Raw genomic sequence first — 14,701 nt, forward strand, 5'->3', positions numbered from 1 at the left:
CAGGATATTAACCAAGCCACATAATTGGAAGTAAGACACAGCCAGGATATGCTTCCCACATTTCAAAAATTTCACATTGCTCTAATTCATTCATTTTAAAAAACACTGAATCCCCCCTCAACCAAGGAAAAGTGAATGTTGTAATTAACTTCAGCCCATAATTCACTTAAGCACTGATATTTTTGTTAGCTATTTTCTCAAATTACTTAAAATAATAAATCAGAATAGATGTGCATGTGTGTATTTAATGTGGAAGTTCTGAAATTCAAAAGGAGTTCTAAATATGAAGAAAAACAATGATTGAGTTAGGAAAAATCTTTTCTTCCCCAAAATTATTTAAAAATCTAAACATATACATGACCACCAAAAGAGGAGAGGAATTGTTTTACAATTCTAATCCTTCACAGTATTCAATATACCTTCTGTGTATATAATAAAAACTGAAATGTGATAAGTGTCATAAGTTTACACTACAATTGTATAATGCAAAGCTCCTTAAGAAACTCTCATGTCAAAAGGATCTATATAATACCTTGAACAATAAAGATTAAAAGAAGAAAAAAGAACCACTCATGCCACTCATTATAATAATAAAGTATTAGATTTATTTTATAAATACCTATTTAGGTATTTGATTCCTTAATTTTATATTCATATTTTCAAGCAAACAAGCCATCCAACTGACAACATTGTGAAAAATTTCTAAATAGAAAAGGTGAAAGAGTATTACAGTGAACACCCATACACATAACACTGAGATTTCAGAGAGGAAGAGAGAGGGAGATAGAAACATCAACAAGGAGAGAAAACCACGGATCAGCTGCCTCCCGCATGCCCCCTACTTGAGCCCACAATCCAGGCATGTGCCCTGGTCAGAAATCGAACCGTGACCTCCTGGTTCATAGGTGTTTGACATTCAACCACTGAATCACATCAGCCAGGCTGCTGTTGGTTTTTTAAACTATAGAACCTGAAACACCAAGTAAATAGAATTTCAACTGTTCTAGACCTTACAGAAATGGGAAAAAGCATATAAATATATTGTGTGTGTGAGTGTAAGGCTTCACTCAACATATTTTAAAGATTCGTCTATGTTCTAGTATCAGTAATTTGTTACTTTTGTTGAGGAATGATATTGGTTACCGATACTGCTTTAAACAGAGAACTCCTAAATACCTGTGTGGATTCCAATTGTATTTCCTACCTTCGTATTGACGTCGGCCCCATTGCCCACCAGGAGCTCTAAGCACAGCGCTCCATGTGTTGAGGCAGCAGCAAAGTGCAAAGGGGTAAATCCTTTCTCATTCTTGTGATTTACATTAGCACCACTATCTATAAGTTCATTCACGACAACATCTTGTCCATTATAGCAGGCTACATGAAGAGGTGTATTTCCATAGGCATTTGGTTCATTCATCTATTGGGAGAAAATAAAATGTCAGTGTTAAAGTAGTGTTTCTAACTATCCTTGTTGTGACTTACTTTAACAACATTGAGCTTGCAAGCAAATTATTAAAGTGAGAAACAGGGATAAATACACAGATAGGCTTATAATTCTAAACTTCTTTTAAAATGATGAACATTAAAACCAGCATTTTTGTATCAAACAGCATTTTGTACAGGAAATATAATTCACATGTACAATGTCTACTGCATGACAAAACGGAATGACTCCAAGAGAGATATTTTAGGGAGATATAAACTAAGACATTTAGAGACATTTAGAGAATTAATTCTAAGAATCATGAAAAATGAACACAAACGGAAAGTTCTGAGATATTATTGAATAACATGCTCATGCTTAGCCTTTCGCTTACAGTGACAAAAGATTTAAGTTGGTAATGTAGTAGATATCAGAATTTTTAAAAAATGAGTGGCATTTTTTCTATTCAATATATTTTTACAACTTGAGCTCTAGACATTTTCTGTTACATATTGACATTTTACCAAAATGAATGCGCTCAAAATATGCTCAATACTGAGAAATAACTCATGTAACTCAAGCTATTCTTTCTTTTTTCTAATAAATAAAATGGGCAAAAGTCCACATGACTTTTTCATATAGCCAAAGAAAAGTCTAGTCTTTGACCGTCTTCTGGGAGGTGATATACAGCAAACGTAATAGGAGTATCCTAGTGTATGGAGGGAGCTGGCTATACTGGATCTTAAAGTAGGATTGGCTATAGCTGATGAGTCTTAGGGTCCTTTCTCAGATTCCTGGTAACGAAATTGGAGTAAGTAAAAATTTAACATGTGACTTTAGTCAAAGTATCTAGATTTAATCACCAAAAGATAAGAGACATGGAATAGATTCTCCCTCAGAGTCTCCAGAACTTTGAGATTAAATTCATTTCTAAGTCACTCACTTTATGGTAATTTGTGAAGGCAGCCATAGGAAACTAATAAATCATGCAATTGGAGGCTAAACATCACTAACCAGCTCTAAGCCTGACTACTTATTTCAAAGTGTGAACAAATGTTATTTTACTGTCAAAATAAGCTTTGAAAATTGCATCAGAAAGGAACTTGGAACAGATATCAGAAACAAGGTTGTCTCATTTATCTAGATCAAGAGCCTTTTAAAGCATTATGTTACTGTTGAAAATAGAGGTACAGAAACTGTTGAGATGCCTAAAAATGTATTTAGATTTCTGCGACTTTTCAAGATCCCCACACTTTAGTAATTACTTGTTTGCTCTAGGCAAAGTGCTTCCCACAGTCCTTAAATTAAGTCTACTGAGCTCTACAGTCACCATGTATTATTTGCCTAACCAGAAGACTACTACCTACCTCTTTCCTGTCTGATCTAAACTGCCCTCCTCTAGCACAGACTTACCTTCTCTCCTAATTGGCTGCTTTTAAAATCTGTTTTAAGAACCAGATGAGGTTGTCAGAACTGTTCTTAAAATTAGAGTAATTATATTCTTGGGTAAAAAGCACTACTGCTTAAAAGGATGGCCTGTGAAAGCTACAGGTATTCTCAACTATAATTCCAGGATCAAATATATTCAGATAAAGCAGCAACCCTTCCTAACCAAATATTTATTATTGATGGGCAAGAAACTCTAGTTTTCCTGCCTAGCTCTTGCCAATATCCTATAATATGAACTGCTACAGTCATTTAAAGGGAATATTAGACTAAGAGGGCAAATAAGACTAACCATAACCTACCCACTTAGAAAAAATAATTCACGTATTTCTGATCTGCTGGTTTTCATAGCTGAAATGGAGCTACAGAGCCTGGAATACGATGGAAAAGTAAAAACTTGTCATTTGAACATTCACCTTTGAAATGTATTTTACCTCTTCATCTACTTTGACTCATCAGATATCAGTGCACTATATATTATGTAAAGGACTATAATTATACCTGGTTAAAAGACATAAAGACTACTGTATAAAATCATATTTTCAAATCTCTAGTAACTTCCACCAATAGTAAAATTACGAACATACAAAATTCTTTACTCCTTTATAATGCTGTCTATAGACCTACATCAACTCCAAGGTCTAAAAGGTACTTGACTATGCTGATCATTCCACTAGAGGCTGCAGCATGAAGAGGTGTGTAAGACTTCTTATCCTTGCACGTCACTTCAGCTCCGTGTGACACAAGTAATTTCACTACTTCAATGTGACCTGAAAATGTGTTTATGAAGAAAAAATAAATAGGTCAGCATATGAAAAATATGAATATAATCCTGAACATCTTTAAAGGAAGGTAAAAATGCAAATTAACTAGATAATGCATGACAAGTTACCAATAAATCACATTATAACCACAGACAGAATGGAAGAAAAATATAAAGAATTCAGGATACTTTAAAAAACCCACACACGCTTATTTTTAAAATATATTTTTATTGGTTTTAGAGGAGGGAGAGGGAGATAGAAACATCAATGATAAGAGAATCATCCATCGGCTGCCTCCTGCACTGGGGATCGAGCCTGGAACCTAGGCATGTGCCCTTGACTGGAATCTAACCTGGGACCCTTCAGTCCACAGGCTGACGCTCTATCCACTGAGCCAAACCAGCTAGAGCCAGCATATTTTTAAATAAATGTTGACAGAGGTAATAATTATAAAAACATTTAATTTTACTTAATCCGATGATAACCCGGCAATCTTTAATTCTTTTTCCTAGACCTTGTTGTTTTCAAGGTTGTTTTAATGCCTTTTCAAATTCTGAGGTTAACTTTTTATGTTTAGTGTAAGACATTAATTTATGTTTCTCTTCCTTAGTAAAATCTTCTACTTGGAAATTTGGAAGTGACTTGAGGTTGTTTCTTAAGAATGCTAGGTATTTAAAACATGCAGCTAAAAATCTCTTTTCCTCTGGTATGTCCACAAGATGTTCTTAATCAACTTAGTTTGTTACTCAGCCATGTATCAAACAGGATAGGCTAGATTATATATACTGCATTTAAAAATCAACTCCCAAATCTGAGTAGCTTAGTGTTTTATTTCTCATTAAGACTATAATAGCTTGGCAAGAGAGCTCTTCTCAGTCATTTAAGCACCTAGGCTGATGCAGCTGACCCCATTTTGAAGGTGGTTGGTCACTGTGCCAGAGGGGCAATAAGCTGCAGAGTCACAGAGGTGATGCTGCTTTCAATTCATTAGTCAGAACTAGTCTCAGCACCACCCAACCACACATGGAGGCCAAGAAGGGAACATGGATTTGAAAGATGGGAGAACCACTATTCTTCTTTTATATCTTCTCAAATTTAATCAGATTAGATTATACAGTGCCTTCTCCTTTCATTTTCCTTCCCGCCTTTGTGCCTCTGTTCATGGGATTCCTTCATTGTGTGGAATGTTCTGCTTGGATGTCTCTTTTCAAACATTGCTACTACTAACCCTTAGGGCCCATGTCAGTTCCCATCTTCCCTGACCAATCACCTCTCTTACCCAGAAGCCCTTTCAGCCCAAAACACCATGTATCTGTAAGTACCATCTAATAAGCATATAATATCTTGTAAGGTTTCTTAAATTTGAATAAGTATTTAATTCTTTAATTGCTTGTATTAGCTTCCCAAATATCTTTCTTAGGGAAAATACTGAATGCTCTTATGTTTTACTTCCTGCTATATTCCATGGAGCTGAGAACAGTGTTATATACAAAATAGGCACCCAATAATTATGTTACATTAAATAAACTACTCATGATCTTGGTTTTTATATCCCTTCACAAGAACTATTAATTAATAACTGTAAAACTGAAGCCTTCAAACATAGGCCTCTTCTCTTAACAAAATTAGTTAAGCATATTACAAGACACACAGGGTCAAGTAGATTTAGTTGTTCATATATAAATTATCAATTAAAGTGAATACTTTCACTTATTTTTTTCTCTTTCTCAATATGAAAAAAAATTTTTTAATTATATTTTTAGGGAAAAAAATAACAATTAGGTGCCAAATTACATGTGACCATCATATAAGAGTATTAACTGGTACAAAAGATCCCTCACTACACATTACTTTCTAATCCATGGCCCTAGAAAGACAGTTACTTGATTTTATTGTAAAGCAGTGAAAATCAGAACTTACAACATCCCAGGATATGCAAACATAAACAGTTTTAAAAATATATATATTTTTATTGTTTCAGAGAGGAGGTAGAGGGATAGAGAGAAAGATAGAAACACCAATGATGAGAGAGAAACACTGATTGGCTGCTTACTGTATGCCCCCTACTGGGGATTGAGCCTCAACCCAGCACCATGGCCTTGCCCAGAACTGAACCTGGGACCCTTCAGTATGCAGGCCAATGCTCTCTCCACTGAGCCAAACCAGCTACAGCCAGCTTGGAGGTAACTTATTTAAAAGAAAAAAGGAAAGAAAGTTCTAGAGTGAAATAAGTGATACTGTTCTAGCTGGGTGAACCCTCTGCCTTCAAGTATGTGTTTTTCTTGTCAATGTACAGAATGCTGCTACGAATGGGATTAGACTTCATTTAATTCATCAACATGTATTTTAAAAAATGGCATCCATTTATCATGTACAGTATCCGTAATTCAGTAATCAACAACATTCTTTTAAAAAATTATATCTCTGCAATGTGAATTTGATAAATATTATCACTACTAGAGGCCTGGTGCATGAAATTCGTGCATGGAGGGAGAGGAGTGTCCCTTAGCCCAGCCTGTACCCTCTCCACTCTGGGCAGTGGGACATCCCTCTCACAATCCAGGACTGCTGGCTCCCAACTGTTCGCCTGTCTGCCTTCCTGATGCCCCTAACCACTTCTGCCTGCCAGTCTGATCACTCCCTAACCACTCCCATGCCAGCCTGATTGATGTCTAACTGCTCTCCTGCCAGCCTGTTTGCCCCCAACTTCCCTCCCCTGCAGGCTTGATTGCCTCCAACTGCCCTCCTTTGAAGGCCTGGTCCCTCCCAACTGCCCACCCCTGCTGGCCATCTTGTGGCCATCTTGTTTCCACATGAGGGCAGGATCTTTGACCACATAGGGGCAGCTATCTTGATCTTTTGTGTTGAAGTGATGGTCAATCTGCATATTACTCTTTTATTAGATAGGCTAGAGGACTGGTTGCAAGGGTGGGGCCAGCTGGTTTGCCCTGAAGGGTGTCCAGGATCAGGGAGGGGGTTCCCTTGGGGCATGGGGCGGCCTGGGTGAGGGGCCTGTAGCCATGCCCCCCGGAGATCCAAGTGGAGGCTCTGGTATCTGGAATATATTTATCTTCTAAAATTGAAATTTTGTAACCTCAAAACTCAGTGGTGGCAGCCATTTCTGTTGGAGTTTATTCACCTTCTATAATTGAAACTTTGTAGCCTGGAATGGAGGCCTAGGTGGGCCAGGGCAGGTGGAAAGCTTGGCTTCCTTTGTTGCCAGGAGCAACCCTAGCCTGTTCTCTCCAGCTCCGCGGCTGCTGCCATTTTTCTTGGGATTCATGATCTTTTATAATTGAAACTTTGTATCCTTGAGTGGAGGCCTGGGCTGGCCAAGGTGTGTGGAAAGTTTGGCTTCCTCCATTGTCAGGGAAACAAAAGCCTCCCTCCTCCTCTCTATGGTGGCAGCCATCTTGGTTGGGGTTAATTTACATATTCACACTAATTGGCTGGTGGGCATGGTTTTTGGGTGTAGCAGAGTGGTGGTTAATTTGCATATTACTCTTTTATTAGGTAGGATATTTCAGGAATTTTGAAAATGTCCTACTTTTTCTTCTGTTGTTCATGAATGTATAAAAAAAGTAAAATGAGCTATGCCTAGAATTTATAAGTTTTTATGAAAAGGAAACGAGGGAGAAAAAAAATGTCATTTTAAATTCATTGAAATTATGCATTGCTTCAAGAAGAAATAATGAGTTGCTAATCAAGGTAATTAATATTTATTCAGTACCTTTTATGTCTGTCATCACGGTAAGGTGACCTGAGGTAGAGCTTGGTTGGATATTGCTAAAAGTACTGAAAGTAATAGAAAAGATGAATGCTTAAAAGGGATTTTAAATGAAGGTTCGCGGTAGAAGCAAAAATGGGGTAGGAATGTTAAATGATCAATTCATTCTGGGGACAGAGGTGGGACAGGGGAACACTTGACAGAGAACTCAATAATAGCATAGGGTAAGAATAGACCCTAACAGAAAAGTAAGGGAAGCATCAACCAGGAGGTAAGAAGGCCAGGACAAACAAGAACGCCTGTGGGAAATAAATTATGTAAGATTAATACATGTAATCCTAATGTCTCTTATCCCAATATTGACAGATTTTCTGAATATAACCCGGAGGTGACAATGACCTGGACTTAAGCTTGCTATTAGGTTGAGAGCTCCCTACTTTCATGTTTAGCTCTCTTTGATCCTGATGCCTAGAACAGCTGAATAGTTTTAGAAACAATGTGTCAATACTCCTCTTTCCATGCTAAAAGAAAGAGACAGGGAAAAAAGAATTATGAATTTCTGAATGTTTATGCTAAAAAATTAAATGGACAGTGAGGTCCAAAAAACACAGAATACCTTTTTCAATTCACAATTGGCCTGAAAAGTGAGATATTTAGGAGATCAAGGAAAACAAAGACATCTCAGGGCCAGTAAGATACACACACCCAGCTATTCTGGGAGCTCCATTTTAGAGATAACCTATAAAATCCCCTGGCTTTCAATCTCATGGAAACAGCTGTTAGTCAAGTTTAATTCTTTGGAGGTAAAAGGCCTAATGCACTTTGCTTAATGTATAAACCCTTTCACATGAGGTGTAAAATTTAAATCACACAGACTAGCTATTTCTAAGCTGCATTTAAGAATAAGCTACATTAGAATATTCAGAAAAATTGCTAAGATTTAAAATCTGTGGGCTGTGAGGAGAGGAAGTTAGGATGCCATGGGAGACCTGCTTCTGGTTATACATCAAGCATGTCAAACTTGCGACCCACAGGCTGCATGCTTCATTTATTTGGCCCATGTTAGCCTTTGAGTTTGACATGCTTGATGCATACCGTCAGTGAACAGAAGAATTACCCATTACATAACCAGAGGCACAAATCTTTGGTATGAGACAAACACCAAAAGACCAAGATTTTCAGCTTTTGGTTTTCAAAATAGGGACCAGATGACAATGATATTAGCCTTCATTTTTTATCTTTCTTTACACCCACACTAATGGTTAGACTTGCTATTCAAGATGGATTCTACTACTTGTGGTTATTTCTACTATAAGTAAAGGATTTTCCTAGACTTTAGGGTTACTGATAACTAGTTTAAGTTGTTTTCTTGTATTTTCATATTTCAAAATTTTAAGTTTTAAAATTAATAATCTTCCTCTAAATCTTCCTTTACTCTTTTATTTTTAAGTGAAATATAAAAAAAGATAAAACATAGAGCAGAGAATAATAGGCCTGTAAGAAAGGTGATGAGCTAGATGTCAGGTATGTGAATGGTAAATCAGGGAATACCAGAATTATACAGAAGATATGTCAGTCCATATACGAGTCTGCCTAAGCCAGAGGAGCCAGAACAGTGGAAGCTGAAAGACAGACACCCTTTGGTGGGAAGAGAAAAATCTCTGAGCTCCACAGCTGCAGAGGAAGGAGGAATTCTTTCAGTTCTATTTCAAAAAGCTTTTATCCATGGCTTCTTCCCAGAGGCACAACCCCAGCCTTGTAGGACTTGCAAGGTTTGTGGCAGGCTGTACTTCCTCCATCTTAGAGATCCACTTTTACCTACAAGACAACATTTCTACTCTGCTCTGTCTGTGCATTTTAAAGTACCCTGAGGTATGGTGATCTGCTTCCTCACTGGCTGGCCAAGTTACTTCAAGAGCACAATTAATGATTTTTGTTAGTATTTTGGCCACAAAGTTGCATAAGTTTTGGTGGCCTGTCCCAGGGCTATTTTCTGATGAGCTCTATTAGTTCCTAGATGCAATTTTGCAGATCCTAAGATTTTTCCAAAACCACATATATCATGTTACAACAGAAAAGCCTATACTGTTTCTTTCTGTGAAATTACTATTGGTGCCTATTTAACCCAGTGGTTGGCCAAAAATAATAGGCTTCCTAATGCATCTTCATACCTTCTACCTAAATTCCCATAAAAACAAGGATGGGTAGGAGTATGGACTTTTATAAACACTAATTTAAATTATCTCAGGCTTGTGTTTATTATGTTGCTCCCTTCAAAAGTAAACAGAATTAATTTCAAACAGCTTTCAGGAGAACTGAACCCATGCCCTTCTGTTCTGACAAACCTTCATACTACCAGGCTGGTTCCACTTGGGGATCAAGCAGAAGAACAAAAATGCACAACTTTTCCTGAATACGCAATGTAAAAGAATACATTTTAAAAGTACATACCCATATAAGCTGCCCAATGGATAGCTCGTCTATCTTTTTTGTCAAAAGCATTAATATTGGCACCTCTAGACAGGAGTAGTTTGACCATCTGGAATGACAATAAACACAGTTATCAAAATTCAGAAGTACAACTGTTCATGAATATCCTTTGTGATGAATACTCATCTTAATCTCTCTGGCACTGAATTTCTGCACTTATATAAAGGAGCTATACTAAATGCTAAAGACCCTTTAGCATAATTCAATAAGTGACAGGACAAAATATGAACACAGTTTTCACATGTTTCAGTATCTTTTAAAGATGCCAATTTGTGTCCTGGTATTTTATGGACAACTAAGTACAAGTTTGTAAAAATGAAATATTTAAAAACGGGTTTTAAGCCTTACTTTATAGCCCAAAGCGTTATTAAAATAAAAAGCACATTCTTATTCCAGAAGTGCCTTAAATTTAATTCAAACACAAGTGTGCTGTCCATACCATGATTAGTCCTGAAAGTCCCTGCAGTCTACTTACTTCATAATATACCAAGAATAATATTTCTGTTATGTCTAACCATATTTTCAATAGTTCCCCCAGTGCAAAGGGCATTTCATATTCCTAAAAGGGATGCATCTTGTGATCTTAACTGCAGTGGAGGCAAGAATTCTTTGTTGCAAAGGCAGAGAAGGATAGTGAAAATAACTGCAGCCATTAGCTCTCAGGCAGAGAATCTTGGGAATGTCACTTTACCTCTTTTAGTTTTTGTATCTGCAATAAAAATGAAGGACTAGACAAGCTGGCCTCAAAGGTTCTTCTAAATCTGTGTTTTGCTTTTTTTTTTTTTAAGTCTTCTCTGTACACATAAGCTCTACTCTTTGCTATGATAACATCTAACATTAGATAAAGCTTGCTGCATAAGACAATTAAATACTTATTTGCTTAAATTGTTTTCTTTTGATGGTCTGTCAACAAAGAATTCTTGACTAAATATTGATAATAAACAGTAAGAAAATGTCTTCTAAACCCCATCTTCCTTTACTATTCTATTCTTGGGAGCACAATAAACTTTTGTCTTCTGAGACTATTTTTCCAATAACAGAACACAGTTTTCACATTGTGTTCTAGTTGGCAGTGTTCTCCTATCTCCCCAGGTTGACTATGAAAATCAAGTAAGTGCATGGGCTGCAACTGATAAATAAATTTCTAAATTTGAGAAAGTTATATCATGAGTTATGAAAGAAGTTTAAAGGCTTTCATAGTAAAATTACACTAAATTATCAAGATAAATATTTTTGCTTGCTTTTATCATGAACTAAGGAATGGCTAAAAAGGCAAGTTCATTAATAATTGGGTTGAGGGAGTGGGAGGACTTCCCACAGATTGAGAACCGCTGACAGGGTCACCTAAGACCATCGGTGATATTTACATTACGATTCATAACAGTAGCAAAATTACAGTTATGAAGTAGCAACGAAAATAATTTTATAGTTGGGGCCACCTCAACATGAGGAACTGTATTAAAGGGCTGTAGCATTAGAAAGGTTGAGAACCACTGTCTTAGAGGAAGAGCACCATTGTCTAGTTGAATATCACCTACCTCACAATGTCCACTAAAAGCTGCATGATGTAATGCAGTTCTCCCTGCTCGATCAGACACGTTCACATTACTCAGAAGAGGTACCAAAGCTTCAGCACACTTTACGGCTTTATTAGCAGCAGCTATGTGTAAAGGGGTTTGCCAATTTTTGTCTCGAGCATTAACATCTGCAGAATGCTTCAAAAGTACCTGAACTGCTTCCTAAAACATATGAAGATAAAAGTTATAAAAGACAAATGAGTTAACAGTTTTAGAAATTTTATATATGAAAGAAATAAAATTTCCTGAGTAAACAAGTAGAAATTTGCCAGCCCCCCAAATATATTTTTAACTAAAGGCAGTATTCAGAGTCATACAGGATGCATTAATATCAAACATTCTCTATCAAAATGTGCAAGAATAAATATTAACAAATATTCTTTAAAAATAATCATTATATCTAGTTTTTCTAGATAGTGAGATAAAATTAATTTATACTTTCAACAGTTTTAAGATGTATTGCTTTGCCATTAGATATATATAAATTTAAAACATAACCATGTCCCAAAGTTCTACACATGCTATATTTTACAAAATAAATAATTATTAGGATCTAGTTCATGAGAAAGAGGGGGTGAAGGCGGGAGTATTTGAAGTCTTTGCAACAGTAAGATCCTAAGGAATCCAGTATGCCACTGACATTAAGCAAGATAAAGTAATATAATCAGAACAAAAAATAAAATATTCTCCTTATAGTGGTAATCCTATCTTCAGTAGATGAATGATAAACTCTGTATGAAATGTAAAGGACTAGAACCAGAATAGAAGCATCTCAAGTCTAGTAAAACTGACACTCAGTTTTCTCATCTGTCCACCACTCATCTTAAGTCTGCTATTCAGCAAAGAAAAACCCTGAAGGTAGATGAAAAGTGTAAAATAACTATAGCTTTTTAAGCCTTTGAAATAAAAAGTAATCAGAACTGTTTGAAATATGGGAAACAGTACAAGTATTTAACAGGGCTGGCAAAAGAGTGGATAGAAGCCCAGTATTCAATCAATGTGCTAAGGAAGTCAGCCAGCTAATCAAAGATATATGGAGACCTACCCTATAATCCCACAATTCCATTCCAGTTATTTACCCAAGAGAAATTTCAAAAGACCCATCTAAGAATGTTTATAGTAGCTTTATTTGTAAGAACCAAAAAAACAGAAATGCAAATGTCCATCAATAAGAAAATGGATAAACAAACTGTTGTACATTCATACTATAATGAAATACTATTCAGCAATAAAAAGAATGAACCATTAATATACACAATAATATACACGAATCTAAAAAATATTATTTTGAACAAAGTTAAGTCTCAAGAGCATATACTGTATGATTCCATTTTTATAAAGTTCTAGGACAGGCCAAGTTACTTTATGGTGAGAGAAATGGGAATATAGGCTGTCCCTGGGGACAGGACAGCTGACTGAAAAGGGACATGAGGGAACTTGCTAGAGTGATGGGATCCTTTTCTGTCCTGATTGGGGAAAAGATTACCTGGGTGTGTATATTTGCCAAAATTCAAGACTACACACTTAAAGTCTGTGCTTTTTACTGTAATTATACTTCAATTTAAAAAAGAAATAGGGGGAAAGGATGCATAGAAGAATACATATTCTCTAATTCTCTCAAAATTATGAAGAACTAGGCAGTGTCAGTATTCTCTATCCTCATCCTTAAAAAGGGCATATTGTAACTTGGGGAATAAAACTAACATTGTATATATGGGAAATGTCAGTAGGTATGTTAAAGACATATGAGCAAATAATTAAAAACAAGATGAAAAATTTATAATTGGATAAATTGGGCAAATATAGCATACTGTAAGTGCCAGGCTTGCCTTATCATTCTCACTCTGGAATTCGTGATGCATATATATATTAAAGCTTCTGAAAAGTTTGGGGAATATTAGTTTCAATACCAAGAATAGAAAAATCAAAACTATTGTTTTGTTTCACTGAAAAGCAAGAATAAATCCAATTTATGGTAGGTTAGGGTAGGTAAGATGGCGCCTAAGGAAGGCTGTAAATGCAGTGACTAAGACTCTACAATCAAGAGAGATTAAATTTTTTAACCCTGGGTCCACTGCTTTGTACTAAAATGGTTACCCCCCAATTCATATGTTGAAACCCTAACTCTCTATGTGACTGTATTTGAGGACAGGTTCTTTAGGAGATAATTAAAATTAAATGAGGTCATAAGGGAGGGACCCTAATCTGATAGGACTTGGTGGCAGAGAGAGAAAGATTTCCCTACTCCCCTTTCCCCACCTTTCTCTACCATGTGAAGACAGTAAAAAGGTGGCAACCTGTAAGCCAGGAAGACAGCCCTCACTGGAAACTGACTCCGCTGGCCTTCTAGTCTCCAGGCTGAGAAAATAAATTTCTATTGTTTAAGTCACCCAGTCTTAATTTCGTTATGGTACCCCATGCTGACTACTATAGCACCATTTAATTTACTACTCAGAATCATTATCTTTGAAAAATAGAGAAAACTAAAGAAATTTCTAATGACTGGAGATATAAAACAAAATAGGTAAATTTCTGGAAATTACAAACCAATGTGTCTGATGTCACATTCCAGTAAAATTCAGGATCATATTATCAACCCATTATAAGCATTTAAAAAGTAATGTAGGCATAATCAAGGGTATTTATGGTTTCACTAACGCTGTCAAAGTCTGCCTTGACTTAAACAAACAACAATAAAAACCCAGCTAAGTACATATCCTATGACATCACTTTAAATAAGATGATTAGCTGAAACTGGTTTGGCTCAGTGGATAGAGCGTCAGTCTGCGGACTGAAAGGTCCCAGGTTCGATTCTGGTCAAGGGCATGTACCTTGGTTGCGGGCACATCCCCAGTAGGGGGTGTGCAAGAGGCAGCTGATCGATGACTCTCTCATCGATGTTTCTAACTCTCTATCTCTCTCCCTTCCTCTCTGTAAAAAATCAATAAAATATATTTAAATAAATAAATAAATAAGATGATTAAATATGGGACAATGACAACAGATTAAAATATTATATCCAAAGAGTATTTATTCATAGCTTGAGGTCAGTTGAGAAGTAGCTGTCCTTAGCTCCACTCTCCCTTTTAAGCAATTTAATCACTGATTTGAAAGTCAGGTACAGAAAAAAGGGCTAACAAATCAGTAAATAAACACAAAGTTTGGATGGACTGCTCCTTATCTCACATGATAATGCAATATAAACTAAATTATCTTGAGAGAATTAATATGTAATTCCTGGAGTTAGGCAATAAGTAAGTAAGTAAATAAATAA

At 36.2% G+C, this 14,701-nt stretch overlaps 1 protein-coding gene across 16 annotated transcripts in view; it reads right to left on the reverse strand.

The window, feature by feature from the left end:
- The window catches only part of ANKRD28 (ankyrin repeat domain 28), a 116,909-nt gene that overhangs the window by 36,037 nt on the left and 66,171 nt on the right, over positions 1-14,701 (reverse strand). For 14 of the 16 annotated variants that reach the window (XR_004986868.2, XR_004986869.2, XM_045579309.1 and 11 more), the window contains 4 exons: positions 11,389-11,589; positions 9,812-9,899; positions 3,497-3,639; positions 1,205-1,417 (listed from right to left, as the gene is read on the reverse strand). Coding sequence is in view for 14 of the 16 variants with exons in the window: in XM_045579309.1 (XP_045435265.1) it covers positions 1,205-1,417; positions 3,497-3,639; positions 9,812-9,899; positions 11,389-11,589 (645 nt within the window). In the remaining 2 variants the exon portion in view is untranslated. Of the gene's footprint in view, positions 1-1,204; positions 1,418-3,496; positions 3,640-7,363; positions 7,429-9,811; positions 9,902-11,388; positions 11,590-14,701 lie in introns of those variants that run through there. The other 2 variants (XM_036431553.1, XM_036431554.2) reach the window with 2 other exon arrangements.

This window comes from Pipistrellus kuhlii, unplaced genomic scaffold (genome assembly GCF_014108245.1).
Source record: "Pipistrellus kuhlii isolate mPipKuh1 unplaced genomic scaffold, mPipKuh1.p scaffold_m20_p_11, whole genome shotgun sequence".
Taxonomy (NCBI): domain Eukaryota; kingdom Metazoa; phylum Chordata; class Mammalia; order Chiroptera; family Vespertilionidae; genus Pipistrellus; species Pipistrellus kuhlii.